The 23,695-nt window shown below is 40.2% G+C and overlaps 1 protein-coding gene across 1 annotated transcript; it reads left to right on the forward strand.

Moving 5' to 3' along the window:
- The first annotated feature begins 1,309 nt into the window (after window positions 1-1,309).
- On the forward strand, window positions 1,310-22,137 carry map1b (microtubule-associated protein 1B). The gene is made up of 7 exons (XM_086187029.1): window positions 1,310-1,695; window positions 3,738-3,839; window positions 11,935-12,017; window positions 13,343-13,483; window positions 13,772-18,926; window positions 19,021-19,259; window positions 19,745-22,137. The coding sequence occupies exons 1-7, from the start codon at window positions 1,512-1,514 to the stop codon at window positions 19,898-19,900; spliced, it is 6,060 nt and encodes a 2,019-aa protein (XP_086043155.1). The 5' UTR covers window positions 1,310-1,511; the 3' UTR covers window positions 19,901-22,137.
- Window positions 22,138-23,695: the final 1,558 nt, after the last annotated feature.

Genomic DNA, 23,695 nt, shown 5'->3' on the forward strand with positions numbered 1-23,695 from the left:
AAAACACTTTAAAGGAAAGTGAAAATCTGTGTCCATTAATTATATATTTATATAAAGAAATCTGAGCGAGTCAAGAATAATGAGCGTTTGTTTGAGAGGAACCTGTACAGAAAGTAGTCCTAAATATCTGAGCTTGAATCCACGCCATGCAAAATTCAGCCTGCTTCATTCAGAGGACAGCATCAATTAAAAAAAAAAAAAGTCATTAACATATTGAATTATATGCGAAATGAATGCACAGATGTTTGTCTGTTGGGGCCTGCACAGAGAACCATCTTGTTTCTATTTCTGTCTGAGAGATGAAGGCGAGCAGCGAGCTACCTCTTTATCTACCTATCAAAAGCATTGCAATTCATAAGGAATTTCCAGGACTACTCAACCCTAAATACCTTTGGATGAATGCATTTATCATTTCCTGCAATGAAATAGCATTATTAGCACTGAGGTAAACTTGAAGTAACTTGAAAAAAAAAATCCCTGAGCTAAAACTCCACGCAAAAAATATCTGGCCTAGATTTGGTCCACAGTTGGTGTTCATTCGGCACTGGTACACTGGGGCAGCCCTGTCATTTTCTTAAAGGCAGGAAACCAGATACAGACCAGTTGTTGAGCAGGATATTTGGCCTGGATGGCAATGGGCTTGTGGGCTTGTCCCATAATTACCTCCACAGAGGATGTAACGTTTGCAAGATTATTCAAAAAAACAAAACAAAACAAAACAAAAAACGAGGCAGAATGTTACCAAACTCAGTGGAGGAGTGCAGCATGGACCAACGAAGAAGAAACCACGAGGCAGGGTTGAAATTGGCGTTTATTTTTCTTCCAGCAGCTGAGTTTGCCATGGCTAAGGTTCACGAGCCCCAAGTGCCAAGTTTCAATTACTTTTGTAACACGGGAGAAACTGCTTCATCATTTGATTCAGCATTTTCTTTTTTATATCAAATAAAAACTATGAAAAAGGGCAATTTAATGCTCTCATTTCAATCACATGAGTTCAGTCAATCTTAGGATCTTTTGTTATAAAATTTGCTTTGAATGATTTTTGTTTTACAGCATAGGATATATTTTCAAGATTTTAAGGCTTTTTTTAAACTTATACTTTTACTAGCCTAGTTTTTTCTTCTCTGACTTTTCTTTCTTGAGTAACAAACAAAAGGTTCATATAGTGCCACAAATGCTACATACAGTTAATTAGCTGATGAATATGTAAGTATCAAATCTCCCAGGCTTCCGGAGGCGTTTGATTCGTTGCGAATGACATCAGCTGTGGGGTGAGTATGCGAAAAAAAAAATAACGGCGCCCTTTTCTCTCCCCGGTTACCGAATATGACACAATGTCTGCTGGTATAAAAAGGCAGGGCCACTCCTATCAAGACTCCACTTGAATGTCTGGAGCTGCTCTGACTGCAGCGAATAAAGGGAGGAGGCTGCCGCTGTTGCTGCTGCTGCTGGGATCCTGATAACCGAGACAGACACCAAGAGAAGAGAGCAGAACAAGAGGACAGGAGACGATGGCCACCCTGGTAGAATCTGCAGATATGGAGACTTTAGGTGGGCAAAGCAACGTAGGGGCGTCTCCGACATCCTGCAGCCCCTCGCACCACTTCGTCGACAGCAAATTCTACCTTCTGGTGGTTATCGGGGAGATCGTAACGGAGGATCACCTCAAGTGTGCCATTGCGGACATAGAGAAAGGTAAGGGGGACCCTTGGGAGGAGGCCGCCGGGAGCTCAACTTTTTATCGAACACAGCTAAATAACCACCGCGCACCTCTTTGAGTCACATTGACGCACCTGTTTAACGCCCATCTTCACGCACTATATGCTTGAGCGCATTAAGATCTTTCTTTCGTGAACAGCCCCTCCCAGTCATATCGTCACAACTTGTCTCTATCTCTGCCAGCCACCCACACACCCACCCAGTCTCTTGCTTCAAGATGATTTTATTGTTGTCGGATTGAGGCCCGATGTTGTGATCCACACACGTGGTCCCTCTAATAAAGCTGGCAGCAGTGATTCAGCACTAAATCTGGACTATGCGTCAACAATGCAGCGCTTCTTTGGCACCGGCGCTGCCAGTTTTCACTCAAAGCACCTTTGGGACCTTGATTGAGTTGCTTTTGTTTCAGGAAAGCGTTCTAGAGCATCCTTTTTTTTAACCGTCAGTTGAGCAGTCAGTTCAGCATTCGTGCGTCAGGAACCTCGTCTGCAAAACGGAATCAAACCCGTTCGCGAGCGGAGTGACTGCTTGTCTATGATAACTGGATACATTGATTTCCGATGGCTATCCAGTGGGAACATTTGCTCCTTCAACATCATCCTCCCGCATCCAGCTCTCACATCCCACACCGGCTAGTGGGCGTGGCCTGGTCCGCACTGCGGTCCCTACGGAAAGCCACAAGGACCGATTTTCAAAGAGCGCAGGGCGTTTTTGAAGCGCCACAGCTGCCGTAGAGGTCCCTGCCTCCCCGGCCTGACTGAGGGGGGGGATGTGGCGCAGTAACTGTGAGGGTTTGCGATCATAGAACATCAGGTGGTTGCTGATGACGAAAGACAAATAACGTTGCTCCAGAGATGTTATATTTATCGACAGATTTTAGAGTTTAACCAAAAAAAGTCATTTTTAATTGTAATTCATCTGCATTGGTCAGTGTGTGGGCTCTAAATGCGTCATAGTCTCAACCTTGGAAACCTCACTGCATGCCTGTTATTGAGATTTTAAACATCACCAATGAAGTTTGTCACGGTTAAAATCTCCTTTTTCTCTAAAACACTTAAAGTTCTATTTAGTTTGCTCAGTTGTTGCAGATGTGTTCTATCAAGAACTTTTCTTTTTATTTCATTTTGTGTCTTTTTTTTGGATTATTCTTCTACTACATTATATATATGTAGAGATACTTCCATTTTTTCCTTCACAAAAATACATGCTAAAATGCTATAAGGTTCACCTCCTTTATTTATATCATCATATTTTCCCCCTTTTCATCTTATTTTCCATTTCTGAATCTTCATATTCTTTTTCTTTATTAATGTTACATAATAAAGGTGACATGGTACATTACAATCATATTTCTTTCCCTTATGTTCTTTCACAAAATATACAAACATTGTATAGTAAAGTATTTTGTTTAATGTGTTTACATCCATATTTCAAATGATTCTTCCTGTCCTTCAGTAGCTTTCATGACAGTTGTTAATCAAGTCAGGTTCTCATCTTTTGCGACACCCTTCCTGTAAGTGGACTATTGTCATTTTTTGTCTTTGATTACAAAAGACACAAAAGCTGAACTGGATAAACGTTGATTTGCAGCTTAATGCAGTTTATTCTTGTCTGCATGCCAGATTAATTCATGTACGTTTAATGGAGGCCTTTGACGTGCCTAATCATGGGAAGAGGATGATACTACTATGACTCAGCTCAGTGAAGGCTGATGGTACGTCCGGCCCGTGGCGAAACAGATGCAGAGCTATAGATATTTCCTATTATAGATTTACTTTGTCATGCCAAACCAGTAGCGAGTCTATAAATGCACACTTTACTTTCCAGTGAAGTTGAAGCAAAGGATCAGTGAAATAGACGTCTGCACATTTACTGCCAAGTTCTTGATGTAATGACTGCAGTATCTATTGATTCATTCTCGGATGGCTGTGCTAACATAAACTTCCCTTCACATGTTGTCCCTGCTTGTTTTGTTTTTTTATTTATTTTCTCGTTGATTTTTGTTGTTTATCTTGCAGGAATTCGCTCATGGGACACCAATCTTTTCGACTGCAACCTAGACCAGGAACTCAAGCTGTTTGTCTCCAGACACTCAGCTCGTTTCTCTGCAGATGTCAAAGGTAAACAGGAAATAAAAGACTGTTTGAAGGATTATTTCTTACTGATTAAGTCTTGAATATGTCCTAAACTGCTTCCTTTGCATCCCTTAATAAAACCTGAGAAGATGCAGCAGCAGCATCTCGAACTTCCCTGCAGCATAATTGTATTATCTTTCGCTGGATACGCACTCTCAGCATTCTGCACGGTGATTTTATAGGCGTATGGGTTTCAAGGTGAAGGAACAGCTCCACAAAAATGGAACAGATCCAATGTGGCAGGACATGTGGTGTGTCAGTGGGCAGTATGGCCTCGATGGCCAGCAGCAGTTCAAGCCTCTGCCTGGCTCGGCTCCATATTGGATATGACCTGCAGGGATTCATACATGCTTAGATTCACGACTGATTGATCCAGGCGGAATATATCACATTTATTTTAATGCCTTATTAATCAAATATTATAGGGGTGAGATGCAATAGCTTGTTAAGGAGGTTAAACATATTATGATTTATATAGTGATTTGTCTTGGGAACTGTAGCATTTTTTTTAGTGAGCTTTCCTGCTAATTTAGCCCAGCTCAGCAAGAAGATCTGGTTCTTTTGGCTCATCATAGCCTCATTCTAAAGTAATTGGTAATGGCTTACAACAAGGGTACATTAATGATGGTTACTTAATGCTTTGTTAACTGTTAATTAACAGTAATCGATCAGTAATGATGTTCATATTAACTTTACATTACAGTAAAGACTACTGGAAAATCTAAGGGAGGTTAAGGGGTTTAGGCATTACTGAGGGGATACATGCTCCCCACTTCATCTTAAAGGTTACAAAGAGCATTAATAAATGGTGAATTATGCCTAAATAAGGCTTATTTAGCACTTGTATGTATAATTAAGCATTCATGTATCCTCATAGAAGTGCTACTAATGAAGTTACTGTCATTCAAATGTTGATTTTTTCTCCACGAACCAATCACTAATTCAAATCTCCTTCATCCCACCTTGTTTTTACCATTCTCCCATCCTCCACCCTTCTCTCTTCTCTCTCTTTCTCTCTCTCTCTCTTACTCTTGCTCTCTCTCTGGCTTCCTCTTGTGTGCTGTTGCTTTGCAACCCAGTAGTAGATGCACAGTTGATTTGGGAGTAATTATCAGAGTAGAATCCCCAATGGCAAGTGTCTGTGCGTGAAAATAAAGAAGGAGAGAAGGGAACAGAGAGGGTGAGGGGAATCCCTGGAGAAGAAGAGGAAGGTGTTGAGAGAAAGGCAAACAAGGAGGAAGTGGAACTGGATGAGCTAGAAAACAGGAAAAAGCGTGGTTGTGGAAAAAAATGAATGGGGTCAGTTTAATAAACTGTAATCCCGACACAACAAACTTTGAGTGACTGAATGACACTATCTACTGGTGTCTCTCCCCCTGAGGACCATGTTCCCACTGCTCAATGGATAATTATTCCAAGATATTGACTGGCCTTTATTTTCATTATGGACATCAAATTTGTAATAATTTCTTCAAAGCAGTGTGCTGTATAAATCTTGATTTGAGTAGTATATTCCTGTCATTGCTGGGCAGAGAACTAAATTGGTGTCTGGCAATTTTTCATCAGCAGCACAATCACTACATTAATCTCAACAGAAATGCGCACACACACACACACACACACACACACACACACACACACACACACAATTTATGCCAACTGTAAATTTTCTAAGCCAGCGGCCAATTAACTGAAAATAGCTGTTATCTCCACAATGCAGGATTTATATTGCAGGTATACTCAATTAAAGGCAGCAGCATTAAACCCCGTTCTGTCCCTCCACTGTGATTTGATTTGCTTATATCCTTCATTTGATTATGACCTACATGGATGGATCCATTTGAAGGGGGCGGGGGGAGGATGACGTCTCTTACTTCTGGTCAAATATGAGTCAAGATGGCATTATCTCCGGCGTGTCCTTAGACATATACTTGTATGAAGTGTTTAGCTGTAAGACGAGATTGTTTGGAGCCATTTTGACTAAGCAGCAGCCAATAAGAAAATCTACAACTCGATCAGAATGATCAGAAACTACATCGTCACTCAGGTTTCAACTCCAGATAAAAGGAACGAGGCTGATTGGAATTCATTCCAGACGGTCCTCGTGATGAGGTACTTCAACAGATTAGGCGCAGTCATTTTCCAGAAAAGGAAATCTGAAATCAAAAATAACTTTTTTTTTGGAGACAAAAGATATGTGTGAGGGAACTGAGCTGATTATTTGTAGTATACCTGCCGTGCAGATCAGGAAAACACCAACCAGCAGGTGGTACAGGATGAATGAGGACCAATGCAATTATCTGTCTGCTTGATAGATCACATACCATCCATCTCACTGCTTCGGTGCACTTCTGCTGGCACAAGAACCCACAGTGGAGGCGAATGGGGGAGCTAGACATGAGACCCCAGTGGCATCTCCCTGATGGATATATGATACTTCTGGTATAGATTTCCCAGCACTTTACCTTCAGTGCCCTGAAACCGACAAAGCAAGTCAAGAAGCTGTCATTAAAGCACCAATCTATTCCCGAGTCTCCCTATGTTGACATTGCAGATGGGGATCAATAGTAATTAAGACTTGTGTTGACTCATCTGACATGAATATTGTCCTTGTAATCGCTACATTTTTTCACAATTGCATTCAAATCAATCTGGTTGCTGCTGCTACCTGTGAATAAGCAGGTTGATTGATCTATCATGCAGAAGTTAAATCATTAGTGTTTAATTTAGAAATTTAAAAAAAAGGGGAAGGGAAGCTGCTGTTTGTTTGTTTTTTCCCCTTATACCTGGGTAATTCTGGATAATTCTTTAAAAAGATGCAAAAATGAGTTTTAAAACCCAAAACTATGTTAGCATTGTTGAACGTCCAGTTTCCTCCGTGGGATTTTTGATTCAGTTTTTAGTTAAAAGCCTGAAATAAGGTCCGCAGTTCACACTAGATTAATATGGTTTAGTTTTGTTGCACAGTGTAAAACACATTAGCAAAGATTTGTGAATGTTACGGCGTTTGTATGTCCTCCAGAAATTGGTTGCTAACAAGTGGCTTAACATGTGGTGTAGCCTGGGCATAGCATAACGTTAGCTTTGTACTTCTAAGGATTGCATTTACTATTCAAAAATAACAGCGGAATGTAAAATGTTAAAATCCCATTAGCTTTTGGTCAAGTGAACCCATGGCGAGCTGACTTCCGGATTGGCCTACAAAGATACGTCCTCCCTGCGGCGCTTTATTTTAAAGCCAAACGTTATTGACAGGCATCAATACTACGACCGAGGTGACTGACTGCTCTGTGAGACAATCAGCTTAACTGAGGCAGCAGGGCTCCACAACCAGACATATTACATAATCTAGTTTCCTTTTTAATCCAGTTCTTTGGGGACGCCGGGACAAGTGAGATTGAAAACTGTGCTCAGGGGCTCCATCTTTGCAGCTGAAAGTCACTGAGGTCAGTTTGGTGCGAACTGAACTGACAGGAAGGGGAAGAGCACAGTGCTGACACATACAGGGGTTTCACCCGTGCAGCTACACAGATTAATTATGCAAGGTCTTTTAGATGCAAAAGGAGGGGATGCTCTGAATTTAGTTGTTCCACTGATCTATTTTTGGTGCGGTGCCATCCACATTGATGTTCCTCTGTGTGGTTCAGCCCATGACAGTCAGGCCATACCAGTCTCGCACTTCCCATTCAGCCAGAAGGAGAATGCTCATTGATGCATGCCACATTACCTTGCCTCCTGCAGAGGCTGTGAGTGTTAAAGTCTTTTATATCGATCAAGGTAATTGTCAGGGTCAAGCAAGCTCCAATGCACAGTCTGACATTTTTTGACAGGTTAGCTCAGTAATTTGGTCGAGCGATGGAGGTGGTAACGGTGGCCTCCCCGTGTTTCACTCGTCCTCCACATGTGAGGACGGCTACATTTTCTGCTCTGTCAAACAGTCACTCAATCTCTGAGCAGGGTGTAGCCCTCCGAGAGGGACAAAGACTAGCAAGATGTTTTTTCCCTCTATTTCATTAGCAATTACAGATATGGCTCGTTTACAGTAACATAAGCAAATTGAATAATGGGATTCAGTGATTGATTGCTTCGTCGTTTCACAGACCATTGAAAGCTTTTGCTTGGATGAGATTTAGGAGTGAAGAAAGCTCAGTGAGGCTGGTTTATTTTTGGGATTCTCATGATGCTGGAACAATTATATATAATTCAAATGTCAAATCATCTGCAAACAATGGAAACTACCATGAGATACTGAAACTGGTTGAATATGAATGTAGGAAACAAAAGCTGCCGCAGTCTGTCAAGGTCAGAGAAAATGGAAAGAAGTAACGACCTTCAACCGCAAGTAAATAACATTGAATAAACAGGTTATGCACTTTTAAAGCTACAGCGCATCGTATTTTTATGAAAAGCTAGATGCAAAACTATCTCTCACAATGCGTCTCTTCTACACATTGTGAATGTAACAAGTGGATTCAGTTCTGATTGTGAAAAGATTCATTTTGTGGAGGTTGTGTGACGGCCAAAACTGCCATTGACAAAATGTTGCATAGAATTGCTTTAAATAAAACTAAAACAATCAAATATGAGAACGCTTGAGTATTCAACAGACCTTGAATTAATACCAAACGATCAAAATGGGAAAAGCAATGCATTTGCAGGTGAAATGCTTTAAGATGAATATATCTAATTTTGATGCAGCTGTTTTAATTTATTGCAGAACTATAATCTGTTTACCATGTGACACCCATTTATTTTGTTCCCAGTTTTACTTTCGATATAAAAGTGTTTAGAACCTGTAAGTGATAGCTTAGTAATTTTGTGTAAGTCAACCATTTACAATTTCATTTAGAACAATCGGCCCTTCTTAATTGAATTTGATTGAATAATAACAAATAATAGTGCCAAAAAAAAGAATTGCATCCAAAGAAAGAAAAGATATCTAAATATTAAATATGCACGATTAGTTGAAAAATACAAAAAAATGTTTATTTATTATGTAACAACATGTAAAACAAGTACAGGACTACTTTAAAAAAAAAAGACATTTCCCAGGATATGAGAGGCTATACTGTATATGAGTCACTTCAATGTTACACTGAATGAAAGAGATTTTCCATGGAGTGACAGCCCTCTGGGAATAGGCTGCTGGGTTAATGGCTGCGTGCTCCGTGATGAGAATGTGCTATATGAAATATGTATGAAGGATATCAGCCCAGCGGCCACATAGCCACTGCAGTATCACGTCTAGATGAGGTACACTCTGTGCTTCACAATATGAAGGTTATGTCCAAGTAGGGCAAGACGAGTGGGGAAAAAAATCCTGATGACATTGACAATGATTGCTCATTTTAAGTACATATTTTTTAAATTCAATCAGAAGTTATAGGATGATTTCACAGGTGTATTTTGATTCGAACCACATTACGATGAACTCAAGCTTGAGAGTACACTCTGCTGGTGAGCTGAACTTTCTCAATTTACACTGTCCTCCCCTTCTGCACTCATTTTCTCATTTCACACTGTTTCTGTTGTGTCTGTCAGTAAACTGGATGAGACTCAAACATGCATGAACGGCAGTGCTTCAGGTCGATGCTGCAACTGAACAACAGCGTTTCACGGCAGCACAGACGGACTTCCCATTAAAACTGGGCTGCACAGATATGTTTGAAATATGTGCTGCATGGCTGTTGTGTTTGCTTCTTTTGCTTAAAATGACCACAATGCACTGGGCTCTCAGAGGCCGCGCCCAAGCTACTCCTGTAAAGGAGCTGATGCGACAAAAATGCAGAAGTGCAATAACTAACGATAACAACATGTGCATGAATCTCTGTGAGTGAGCGACATGGGAGGAAGATAAATACTCCTCACTTGCATGCAAACTATAAAGACTCAAAGCTTATTGAAAGTCAGCAAAGCTTCTGTAATTAATGGATGTTCGTATGTTGCTATCGCTCGGGCTGCAGAATTCTGGGTAATTCCCATTACGAAACTGTCGGTCAAATTGAATTGTGATATAGGGATATAACCTGGAAATTATGGGCTAATTAATGAGAACTGTACTGTATTTAATTTCTCATGTAGCATTTTCTATTCCACAAGAAGACATGCATGCAAAAATTTTGTAGCACAAATTATTTGATTCCATTTATGTGTGAGTAGAGAACAACAAAAAAGGGATTGTTGTGGTATAAACTACCCCAAAATGGCCAGTTGATTTCTACTAATTCCTATTAATAACCATACATTTATTTGAAATGTCAGAGAAATTTTCTAGGTCTTTTGCAATCTTACCAGTAATACACTCTTTTATCAAAAGGTATGATTTGATGTTCATTTGTCGGTGTGGAATCACGATTTGAGTTTGGTTGTGATTTGTTTGTGTGACTAAATTTTGTGAAAGCAAATGAACCCAATGATGTGCTTTGAGGGTATTTTGCATTAAGTGCATTTCAGTAAAAAAAATTAAATGTTTGATTGAAAAACCTTTTGCTATTGTTAAACTGTCAATTGTCAGTGCGTCACTGACATTACATCACCCACGCATTTGCCCAAGCATCACCGCTTTTGCCCTCTAACCGCTCAGAGAAATCAATCTTATTTGCATTCTTCTAAAAGCAGAATTTCCTTTGTTTCTGCCAGAGGACATTGATCTAAATGAACAAAGAAAACCTTTCCTCAACAGCCCCCACAAGAATTTAATGATTTAAGTACTTAAAAAGAAATTAGATAACAAGGAGAAAGAAACAAAGACAGACTGGATAGAGTGAATGAAAACTGGTCATGATGCTGAAGAAAAGCTGTCAATCTCATCAGCCGGAAGAAGGATGGCCACTTATACAGGCAGAGACACACACCCACAATCATTATCATAATCAATAATCAAAACCTAGTATTGATTAAGAGCTTGCCACAACCCTCTCTTCATTATATGGGTCTTGTTTGTCATCTCTTATGGCTGTCATAGAACGTGTCGATCATATTCATGAGCTATGGAGTAAAATGAGAGATATTTAAGACTGTAAAGATAAATTCAATATGCCTGCCACAGCAACAACGACCAAAATTAAAAGTGATCCAGCTTATTGAAAACACATTTAACATTTCAATCTACATTTATATACTGATGCCTGTATCGTGAAAGATGTAAAAGGACAAAGCATTAAACCAAATTTAATTCAAGTTTGTTTTTTTTTTCATTCTGCTTTCAGGGGCTGTTTTACTTTGTTTCCTAAATGTGTTTTTTTAATCATTTACAAATGAATCAATGAAAGCAACCACATATAATTATGTTTTTTAATTAAATAAACCTACCTCACTGGTATACTACATGCAGCCTGTGGCTAATGATGTTTTATAAGAATTGATAATGGATAAGGAATTTGATCTTAAAAGAGGTTTTTAAAGCCAAAAGAGAGAGCGTTCGTGTATGAGGAGGCTGTTCATCTCCTGAATTTCATATCCGTCCCCCTGATAAAGAGCTCTCCTCTGCAGAAACCATTAACATTTACACAGCCATATTGGAAATGCCAGGCACTCTATGCTTGATGAATAAGTTGATATACATCCCCCTGAGTCGTTATGACTTTGTAATCAGTGCTTTATCTCATTAGAAGTGAATCAAGCAGGAGTGGAGGAGGAGGTGGAATAATTTCAGTCAGGGATCACATTCAGATTTTGCCCCGTTGCGATGAGGAGAACGCTTCAAAAGCAACGGAGATTTTTTTTTTTTTTTTTTTTGTCTTTACATTTCACATGTCTTTGGTTTCTGTTATGGGTATTTCCAGCTATTGTGAGGTTTGCAAAATTAAATAAACATCCAGACAGACAAAAATAAAGTCCTTGATTTGGACGGTGCCATAAAGTTCTCAGAGGTTTATTGACATTGCTTGAAATGATATTTGACTTGTTTTTTATTGTATATATGCTCATTTAATTTATTGTGGCACAACCAATACCAAAAGTGAAGGGGGATGCTAGTTTATCATCAATTAAATGAACATATCGTCATATTTCTTAGCATGGTGAAAATATGTGCATATGGACTTTGTCATCACTCACTTTTTTCTAATTTGTTTTGCAGGGCAGAGAATCCTTCATCATAAAAGTAATGTCCTGGAGACGGTGGTCCTTATCAACCCTTCTGATGAAGCAGTCAGCACTGAGGTAAAATTAGCTTTGACTATCATTGTACCTGCATCATATAAATCTGTTCAGTCCCTTTCAATTTCATCTCATTGTCTGCAAACTTAGAGAAAAGAATACGACTTGAAAAGGATTATTATTCAACCTTGACAGGCAGCCATGTTTGGCTAATTATCCATCCTTGTGAACTGCTGTCTGTAGCCTTTGGTTGGAATAATAAGGAGCTCAGGGGACTTGAATAATGCTTTGCTTACCGCTGGAATAACAAGTGCTGCCTTTAACCTTTTGCTTCATTGAATAGGAAATAATGCATAGATGATTGGGAGAGGATTTGGTCATGTTTTTAGAGCCATGCCATTTAAACCAAAGCCACTTATCATACCCATGAAAAATGTTTTTTTTTTGTTTTTCTTTATAACGTCAAATATTGTTATTTACACCTTTAGCATTTTTTAAAAAATGTTTTCATTTAGTTGGATTGAGAATTCTGCAAATAATGGTGTTCCCACTTTCAGTGGAATTTTGATGGGCACTGTTTAGCTTATGATGATGGTCAGAATTAAATGGGGTTGTTCCAGATCAGTGTTTTGTTTGTCTGTGCATGGCTGTCAAGACTGTATAATGATGTGACTTGAGGCCAAAAGGATTTTATTGTTCTATTTCTATATCCTCATTTATATACATGTCATTCTGCAAGAAAAAAAGGTATCATGGTACAGATTTAAATATATTTTGCCCACCTCTGCTTCCGTTACACTATATCTAATTCTATGTCAATTTATACATATCGCGAAACAAGACTTGTTCAGTGAATTCAATTCAGAAATAGCTTAAAAGAGAGCTTTGCAGTAGAAACTGTACTGACTTATCTCAACTGGAGTTGCTGTCTTCAGTATAACATCATATCGTCTCACGCAAATGACTCAGAATCTTCTCATGTATCATTCCTCCTTCTATCCATCTCAGTACTTAAAACTGCTTTATAATAAAATCTCACAGCGCAGCAAAAATGACCAGAGCCAGCTGGCTAAAACAGCTAATGCTGAAGTAAAGAGAAAAGACCAAAGGAAAGTGTTAGGGTGAGTAAAAGCAGAGTGGTAGAGGGATAAAAGAAAACTTAGCAGAGTGGGAGTCAGCTAATTAGCTAATGGTTTTAAATGACGTGGAACTACGGATATAACACATCCACTGCATCATTAATCAGATTGTTGCTGCAGTAAGGCTTTGTATTCCTTGACTATTTCAGACAGTTGCAATAAATGAATTACTTTTTTCTCCAAGTGTCACTTTTATCTGCTTTCAACCAGAATAAAAAGTAGTGTTATTTTCCTCTTGTAAATTTTTAGGTTCGATTGATGATCTCCAACACTGCCAGACACAAGCTTCTGGTTCTGTCAGGGCAATGCTCTGAAAACACCGGGGAGCTAATTCTACAGGCCGGATCTTTCTCTTTCTTTAAATTTATAGACATATTCACCGACCAAGAGGTGAGTCAACATTATGATTGTTTTTGGAAGCACACATGACCTCTGAAATATATAATACTTTCCAGAAGAACATTGATATCTGTATTGCCCTTTCATGGTGTGTTTGTTGAATTTAAAATTGCACGATGGCTGCACAAAACTGCCTTTCTAGTCTTCATGATAGACCAGAACTAGTCTGATACAAATTGTAGCTCAGTAAATCCAGTTTTCATATTGTATGAATATTTTTATCACTGACTCCAGTATGTTAAAAAAGTCACTTTTTAAAAAAAAATTTCTCTTGCCCAGATTGGCGAATTGCTCAGCACGATTCACCCAGCAAACAAGGCCAATCTTACACTCTCCTGCCCTGAACAAGGTGACTGGAAAAACTCCAACTTGGACAAACACAACCTACAAGACTTTATAAACATGAAACTGAACTCAGCTCTCATACTCCCTGAAATGGAGGGCCTCTCAGAGTTCACCGAGTATTTATCTGAATCAGTCGAGATCCCGTCACCTTTTGACATGTTAGAACCACCAACCTCAGGTGGATTCCTGAAACTCTCCAAACCATGCTGTTACATCTTCCCCGGCGGCCGTGGGGACTCTGCTCTGTTTGCTGTCAATGGCTTCAACATGCTCATAAATGGTGGCTCGGATAGGAAGTCGTGTTTCTGGAAGCTGGTGAGACATCTGGATCGGGTAGACTCCATCCTCTTGACCCACATTGGGGATGACAACCTTCCTGGCCTTAATAGCATGCTTCAAAGAAAGATTGCAGAACTTGAGGAGGAGCAGTCTCAGGGCTCAACAGCAAACAGTGACTGGGTGAAGAATATGATTTCACCAGATATTGGCGTTGTGTTTGTGAATCTTCCAGAAAACCTGGATAACGCTGAACCTAATTTCAGAGTTCGGAGGAATGTTGAAGAAGCAGCGTTCATGCAGCAGTTCCTCACCAAACTAAATCTGAGAATAGAGCCTCTGCAAAGGTCTGTTGGGAACACTATAGAACCCATTATACTTTTTCAGAAGATGGGAGTGGGGAAGCTTGAGATGTATGTGCTTAATCCATCAAGGAACAGCAAAGAAATGCAACACTTTATGAAGCAGTGGACAGGTAGCGAAAAAGACACCACTTCAATTTTGCTACCAAATGGAAAAGAATCTGAGTTCCCCGTCTCTTACTTGACCTCTGTCTCTTCGCTCATTGTGTGGCACCCAGCAAATCCCTCAGACAAAGTTGTGCGTGTCCTCTTCCCTGGAAATGCCACCCAGCATCACATCTTTGAGGGTTTAGAAAAGCTGAAGCACCTTGACTTCTTGAAGCAGCCGGTTGTCACTCAAAAGTCAATGTCCTCAAATACACCATCCACACCAACACTAAAGCAAGCTAAGATGAAACACAGAACAGATAGCAAAGAAAGCCTAAAATCTACTCCCAAGCCTTCACCAAGCAAAAGTGTCAGGAAGGAATCAAAAGAGGAAGGATCAGAAAAGGCAAAGGCAGATGCAGAATTGTCTCATGAAAAAATGCAAAAGACAGAGAAAAAAGAAAAGGTACCACTGAAAAAAGACAAAACAAAGGCAGCTGAGAAAGAATCAAAAGCAGCCAAAGCAGAACAAAATGAAACTCCAGAGAAAAAGAAGTCTGAAGTAAAAGCAAAATCTGAAAAGGAAAAGATTATTAAGAAGGACACCAAAGTCCCTGTGGAAAAGAAAAAGGAGGCTAAAAAAGATGTTGTAAGGAAAAGTGATGCACCTAAACAAGAGATTAAAAAAGAAGAAAAGGTTAAGAAAGAGGAAGCGAAGAAAGTTATTAAAAAGGATATCAGGAGAGAATCTCCAATGAAGGAGAAAAAGGAAGAGAAGAAAGAGCAAAAAAAAGATGTCAAAAGGCCCTCTAAAGACATAAAAAAGGTTTCAGGTGAGGAAAAAGGTCTAGCACCAAAACCAAAACTCCAAAGAAAAGATGACGCCTCAAAGAAAGACACAGGAATCCTATCAAAGATAAAAGACAAAGGAAAGTCAAAAGTGACAAAGAAGGTGGACAGTACTATTCATGCAACTAGTGCAGCAGCTGTTGCTGAGGACCCAGAGGCAGCAAGATCACTAATGTCATCACCAGAGGACCTCACTAAGGACTTTGAGGAGCTTAGAGCAGAGGATGTTGCAGAGGATGATGCAACTGTACAACAAAATAAGGAAGAAGAGGCCGTGATGATCTACTGTAAAGAAATAATACAGACCAAAGAATCCCCTGAGGCATTGGAGTCTGTAGACGAGGGGATTACCACAACAGAAGCTGAGGGAGACAGTGGAGTGACTCCAGATGAACAAGTTCTGAAGGGAAAACTCAATGGCAGTGTAAGTGAGAAGTTTGAAGATGAGGGCACTGTAATGGAGGAAACTTCGGAAGGAGGCGATTATGAAGAGAAGGGAGAAACTGAAGAGGTTTATGAACCCAAGAGAGAGGAATCAGATAAAGATGAGCTTACTCCCTGTGAAGACGAACACCTCGTCAAACACGATAAAGTCTTATCAGGATATCGTCCCGAGGACAAAAATGATGTGACTAAGGAAAATGCAGCTGATCAGCATGTAATTATGAGGGAAAAAGAGAATCTCTTTGTATCAGCCTCCCCCAAAGTGTCATCACCTGTTTCCCCTGCTGCATCTATCCATGATGACATGCATCCGATTGGTTTTGAAAGCTCAACTGCCTCGGATGATGACAACAGAGATGAACCCCCTGAGGATTTTACTGTCACCTCTGGCCACACTCAGTCCACAATTGAGATCTCCAGTGTGCCTACTCCAATGGATGAAATGTTGACGCCAAGGGATATTATGAGTGATGAAATTGCCAATGATGATTCGCCTTCTCAGGATGTTGGCAGGCTTGTGACACCATTATCTGGAGAGTTTGATAGGAAGAACCTCTCTCCACTTCAGGATATGCAGAGGTCTGATCACTCTCAGAGTGATGCCACAGAAGGCCAGGACTATAATCACTCTGCTTCCACAATATCCCCCACTTCTTCAGTGGAAGAGGATAGATTATGTAAGGACTTCTCCCCTAAAGGGTTTGCCACAGCCCAGGAGACAGAGGAGAAGCATGATGCATTAAGACTTAGTTCAACATCGACAGTGTCACCTCTTGTACGTTCTCCTTCAGTAGACACCAAAGACAAGTTTGATTCTCCATCACTGTTTGCTGCTCCAATAGAACTGTCCACCACATTGGCAGGGTGTGCCAGAGCAACAGTTGAGCCTTCCATCAGCCCAGATGACAAGACATTAGAAGGACCCAACTCACCACAATCCTCTGGTCACACACCCTACTATCAATCACCAGTAGATGAAAAAGCAGGAACATTACCACCTATGTCAGTAGACAAAACACAGGGTCCAATAATTGTGGAGGTCACAAGTGATAAAGAAGACTCCTCCAACAGGGTTACCCCAGAGCCAAATGAACCAGAACAACAGAGTCTCTCACCTGTAGAGAAAGGTGCATCTTCTCCGACAAGCCCATCTCCAGATGAACGTGATTCCCCAACACAAAAGGAAAAGTCCCCCTTTGATAAGGATTTTAAGGAAACTGGAGATATAAATCATTCAATCTTTTCCTCAACACCAATGGCCAAACATGAATCAGACACCATTCCTTTCACCGCTTTCAAAGAAGAAAGTAAAATGTCAATTTCAGAGGGAACCACATCAGACAAGTCAGGCACACCTCTGGAGGAAGTAGTAGCAGAAGACATGTTTTCACATTTAGCTTCAGCGTCCACTGCCTCCCTTGCCACCAGTTCATTGCCAGAACCCACTACTGACTCACCCTCCCTTCATGCTGAGGTTGGCTCTCCTCACTCAACAGAAGTAGATGACTCTCTGTCTGTTTCTGTGGTTCAGACCCCTACGACTTTCCACGAGGCGGAGGGATCTCCATCCAAGGAGGATAGCCCCAGGCCCATGTCCATCTCCCCAGACACTTCACCAAAGACAAAGAGCCGAGCACAGGTGCAGGACACAAAATCACCAGAACACTCTACCATGTCAATAGAGTTTGGCCAAGAGTCCCCTGACCAATCCTTAGCCCTTGACTTTAGTAAGCAATCTCCAGAGCACCCATCTGCAGGAAGCAGCTCACGTGCCACAGAAAATGGTCCAACGGAAATTGACTACAGTCCCACAGATTTAGCAGATTTAAAACCATCTGAAGATCACAGATCTACAGGGGATAAGCCTTTGCTTTTTGAAGAGAATGAGTCAGCCCGTGCTGCTTCTGCAACCCCATCTGATGCATCTCAGTCCACTCCTTCTGTTACAACCCCATGCCAAATGACAGAAATGGCACCTGGTTTAGTTGAGCAAACAGACAAGTCTCCAGGCACCCCAAAATCTGCCTCTCTTGTGCACTCTCCCCGCTCTAATGAGCCATCTCCAGTACTAGGAGGTCCCATGGATAAAACCAGTCCAGTTTCACCATCTGTGGACTACCTTGCAAGTAGGTCTGACACACAGCAGAAATATGACAAGTCACCTTCACCGCCTAAGGCTACTTCTCCATCATCTTCTTTAACCTTTTCAAAAGAAGGTAAACTTTCCCCAGCAAATGAGACTAATCCCTTTAAATGTGACGATTCTGCACTCGCAGCAAAATCCCCCATGGGTCCCAGAGTTCCTTCTCCATCATTTCTACCTCTCTCCTCATACCCATGTAATGATAGTTTTGCTTGTGGCTCTAGGGAACCAGGCTTTGCTAAGGACAGCCCCCCTGCTTCATCTAAAACAGATGTCGACCTATGCCTAGTCACTTCATGTGAATACCGTCACCCCAAAACAGAACTGTCTCCATCTTTCATCAACCCCAACCCTCTTGAATACTTCATCAATGAGGAGAACGCCTTGGAGGAGGAGAAGCCTCTTGCCAAGTTTGGTGGAGGGCCCCCACCCCCAGGGGGTAAGCTTCCCAACAAACAATGTGAGGAGACCCCACCCACATCGATCAGTGAATCTGCCCCCTCCCAAACTGATTCTGATGTTCCACCAGGGACCGAGGAGTGCCCGTCCATTACAGCAGATGCTAACATTGATTCTGAAGATGACTCTGAGACTCTGCCTACTGACAGAACTCTGACCTACAGGCATGCTGATCCTCCTCCAGTGGCACTCAGGGACTCTGCTCCATCTTCAGGTCACCATGATGTTTGCATGGTAGATCCAGAGGCTCTTAAGGCTGAAGAAAATCAACACAATGCTAATACAGATGGAGCAGAAAAGCTCAAGAAGAAGAAGCTCTCCAAAAAAGCCTCATCGCCAGCCAGGAAAGGTCTATCAAAGGTGAAGGATTCAAAGACTGCCTCTCCAAAGAAGATTGTTGGAGAAGGGAAAGATGCCAAAAATGCAACCAATACCTCTGCATCTAGAGGTGTCAAAAGTGCCACATCAGGTAAGTACTATTAATAAGGAATTTATGTTATGGTATGCTTCCTTACTTTCCAAAATCATTCTAAAAGAAAGATATATATTTGTTTCTTTTTCAGGTACTGGCAGTGGAAAGACATCAGGTGTGGCATCTCTGCCCAACTGCCCTCCGATGTATATGGATTTGGTTTACGTCCCTAATCACTGCAGTGCCAAGAACGTGGATGCTGAGTTCTTTAAACGAGTGAGGTCCTCCTACTATGTGGTCAGTGGTAATGACCAGACATCTCAGGAGCCCAGTAGGGCTGTCCTTGATGCTCTGCTGGAAGGAAAGGCCCAGTGGGGAAACAATATGCAGGTACATTTATAGTACTCGTCAACTGACAATTCTATGTAATTATAACATATTGTAATATCCTAGACAACCTCTGTTGTCTCTTTTTTTTTCAAACCACTTGTTGAGGACAAATAAAAAGCTTTGAAATACACAAGTTTATCATAGAGGACAAAACAATAAAAAAAACATCTTAAGCTGAACCTACACTACAAACCCAATTTCAGGCTTTTAAAATAAACAGCCAAGAGGAGGGAACCATACGTTCAATAATGATAATTTATCTCTGTGTTTCATTACTCATTCCTGTGCTACCATAAAATGCCATAATGTACAGCAATGTCTTAGTTTATCATGTAATGTAATTATTCATAACAGGAGCATGAATGTAAGACTTCTAACTATCTGGAGAGCAAAAAAAAAAAAGATTAAGAATTGCAAAGATAATTGGTGTTGAAAGGGAAATATTTTTTCAGAGTGTTTGATCTTAATTTTCTCTCTGATGTTAGGTGACTCTGATTCCAACCCATGACACTGATGTGATGAGAGAGTGGTATCAGGAGACACACGACAAGCAGCAGGAGCTGAACATCATGGTGCTGGCAAGCAGCAGCACTGTCGTCATGCAGGATGAGTCCTTCCCAGCTTGCAAGATAGAGATGTAGGCCTGTTCAGGGAGAGACCGTGGATCAGGAGGCCAAGTAGTGGCTGCAGCTGATGAGAATCTTATTTGAGAAATAACACAAATCCATGTAGCATAAAACCTGAGCAGACACTTCAACACTAAACTATGCTTGAATGTTACCCAATGATGGTTGAATTGAGAGCAAATAGACTTGGTTGGAGATCATTTAAGAAGTTTTGCCTCTCATCTTCATGACTGAGTAAAAGCCCTTGAAGAAGATTTGTTCAGCTTTGATTCAATCCTCTTTGGTTAACCTTGACTGATTATCTTCACAGACATGCTAAAATGATACATGTTATGTATTCAATTCCCCCAAATCAATAACTGCAGTTAGAACTTTGTTAATTTTGAGAGGCTCCGTGCAGGGGACAATGTTTTTTAATAGTTGCCAGTAAATAAATGATGCGCCAAAACTATCCTTGATATCTTCAAGGTGATAATATGGTATAATGGAAAATTCTCAAATGAAAATAGAAACCATATAGTGGCTTAGCTACGAGAACAGCACAAGGAATAATGTTTTTGCTGTATTGAGTTTCCTGTAATCAATTTAACTGCTTTCTAGCAACAAAATGTCCCCTCATTCAGTATCGTTTTACATGATGGCTGTTATCCACACCAAAGGATAAAACAACTTAATTTTTGTTCTTGCCTTATTGTGATGTAAAAATGAATGTATGCAAGAATCAGGAGAAAACTGTACACACCAGAAGTCAATCCCAAGAAGACAGTCTGTCTGATGATGGTAAATTTGAATGAACTTGGAGGGATATTATTCATTCATTAGCATTAATATGATGTCTGACTTCTTATTCATTCTGGGCAAGACATAGTGTCCCAATTGAACTCTTCCTTCCTTCCTTAAGGCTGTGTTTTATTGGGCTGGGCTTTTCTTTTGGCTTACTGCTGATTAATTAAAATTTGTATTTTGTTAACTTATTGTGCTTTGATGTGTCCAGATAGCCTTTAACAACACGGCATCTTTTCTGAGATGTGCTCCGTTGCCTGTGTCTCATCTGTAAAATCTTATCATTTTCCACAAAACAAACTCTTATTAAGGATTAGAGTTGATTTCAAAAGTTTTCGGTTTTCTGTTAGTTTTCTTTTGCAGATTTTAAATTGTTTCAAAATCAGAAATCTTATCTCCCATACATTAGACGTCATCACTGACATATGGGAGCCTTTTCCCATTATATAACTGGTCAAGCAGGATATTTTCATAAAACCTAAAACATCTTGTTTTTCTAAAGTACTGTACTATAATTATAAATAGTTTTGTGTCCATTCGACTGGTTGGGAGACATGTGCATGATATGTTTGGGTTGCTTTTATTTCTCTTTTTATTTTTTGGGAATTTTACTCAGACTTGCATTAAGAACAACAGGGCTATGTAGTCTAACTCGTGAGTGTGAAGACCATTTATTGATTTTTGCAAGTTGTGCCATGACGTATAGTAACTCCAGTGCTGCCCATGAACTGCGTTGTTATAAAATTACATTTTTGGGTGCAGTACAGTACAGATTTTTAGGATGATGTAAGTATTTATGGGGGCCTTGTGTAATCAGGTTAAAAAGACAACTTCTTGCAGAGGTGTATTCTTTAGAGGGGCAGCACACAGAAGTGAGAGTGAGTGAATTGTTTTCGGTGAAAGTATGTAACCCAAAAACGTGACGCTTTAAACATAAAAAATGACACAAACTAAACAGTACAGAGGCGAGCTTCTGGAGGAACATCTAACAAATGTCAGCTTAAAGATTACAAGCTTTGGGCTATTCAGACTCACCAGATATGTCTTAAACTTAGTAGTTGGTTCATAATACCATTATACTGACAAGATTTTTCTGCAGGGGATCCTCAGACCAACACAATGACACTGTTAATCAACAACAATACTACAAACTAACACTGTCATGAATTGACATCTCTCTTCTTTCTCTATCTTCTTCTGTCTCTTTATCTCTGCCTTTTTCTCCTTATCTTTGTCTTGGGAGAACTTTAATAATGTTTATCTGCAGCTGTGTGGTGTCTTGTGATCTTGCATCCTTTCTCTTTCCCCTGTTTCCCAAACTCATATGTAACCTGTAGCTATTAGTTTCAAGTGAAAGTATCCCTTAGTGCTTTCTGATGTTTGTGTGCAATATTTCCTCTACCCGTATGAAAAATATGATATAAGAGGAACCACTACTAAATAAAATCATTCAACATACAACCACAATAAAATCTGTTGTGAAATAATAATTGTCTCCCCTTCGTCTTTTTATCTATCCATACATACATTCTCTCGCATTATGAGGCCAGTGATTTCTTCTTTTTATATTTCCTTTTATTATTGCTTTACTGTCCTGCTGAGCATGCACATCATAAATCATAAAGTGTTATAATCAAAATATCTTACTTTAAATGAAAAACAATATAAATTAATTTTGTAATGTTACACTTGGGCTGCACGGTGGTGCAGTGGTCAGCACTGTGGCCTCACAGCAAGAAGGTTCTGGGTTCAAGTCCCGGCTGGGACACGGGATCTTTCTGTGTGGAGTTTGCATGTTCTCCCCGTGTCTGCGTGGGTTCTCTCCGGGTACTCCGGCTTCCTCCCACAGTCCAAAAACATGCAATTGGGGACTAGGCTGATTGATACTCTAAATTGACCGTAGGTATGAATGTGAGTGCGAATGGTTGTTCGTCTCTCTATGTTGGCCCTGCGATGGACTGGCGACCTGTCCAGGGTGAACCCCGCCTCTTGCCCGTTGACGCTGGGATAGGCTCCAGCCCCCCGCGACCCTTAATGTGTAGGGATAAGCAGAAGATGACGATGGATGGATGGATGGATGTTACACTTCAGCAATTCCTATACGAACAACTACTAACTACTTCGGCAAGTATGTTTACATATGTCACATCCTAGTTTAGGGTGTTAACATTTACTAATTTACTAAAACACAAAGCACAGTTTCAAAGTATTTGCAATTCTCATATGAAGAAGATGTAGTATTTATTGCTAACTATACCGAGTTTGAGCACAGTTAGCTGTAATATATTGACTACATAGGCAATTGTAATAATGACTTTTGTCCCATCATAGTTTTACATTTGTTAATTAGTGACTTAACACAAAGTACAGTCTCAAGGTCTTTGGCGCTAAATTGAAGTATTTGACAAATAAAAGATTGGCGCTTGATGAAATTCTGAGAACTACATGTACTACATCTTAATGCATCTAGAAGGATTACAGTTCAGCAAAACAAGCCATAGCACTTTTTTAACTAAGGGTTAATGGTTATCGTCATCACTATAATTTTCATCAAGTACATGTGATCTCATCAGCTGGCTCACCTGTCCTGAGCCTGGAAACACACCTTATTTCCACTAGTATTTGGCATACGCTTGATAATCAGAGCTAGACCTCTCTAGCTGTCTACATACAAACTGCTGTGATGATAGAGAACAGTAGCAAGTGACTACTGAGCAAATGTCGTGCACACCAATGATTAGCAGCAAATGATATGTGTCCCAGAGAGCCAGACAGGCCAGACAAGGGATTTAAATTCCACATGGGACACTCAGTCAAGGCTAATTTTTCCTGAATTTAGTCCAAGTGGTAAAACAAAGCTGTGGCCTCTTTTTCAAGTGTACAAATGTGATATATTTATAGGGAAAACTCCATAACTCAGAGAAACGTGAAAATGAAAATTGGCAACAGAAAAAAATGAATCCCCATGTTACAATTTGTTTTCTGCATTTCATTTGTGTCATTGTGGAGCAGCAGGTTGCCATGAAA

The sequence above is a fragment of the Aulostomus chinensis genome, chromosome 19 (genome assembly GCF_037954235.1).
Source record: "Aulostomus chinensis isolate RoL2024-O1b breed Wild chromosome 19, RoL_Achi_v1.0, whole genome shotgun sequence".
NCBI classification, from domain to species: Eukaryota; Metazoa; Chordata; class Actinopteri; order Syngnathiformes; family Aulostomidae; genus Aulostomus; species Aulostomus chinensis.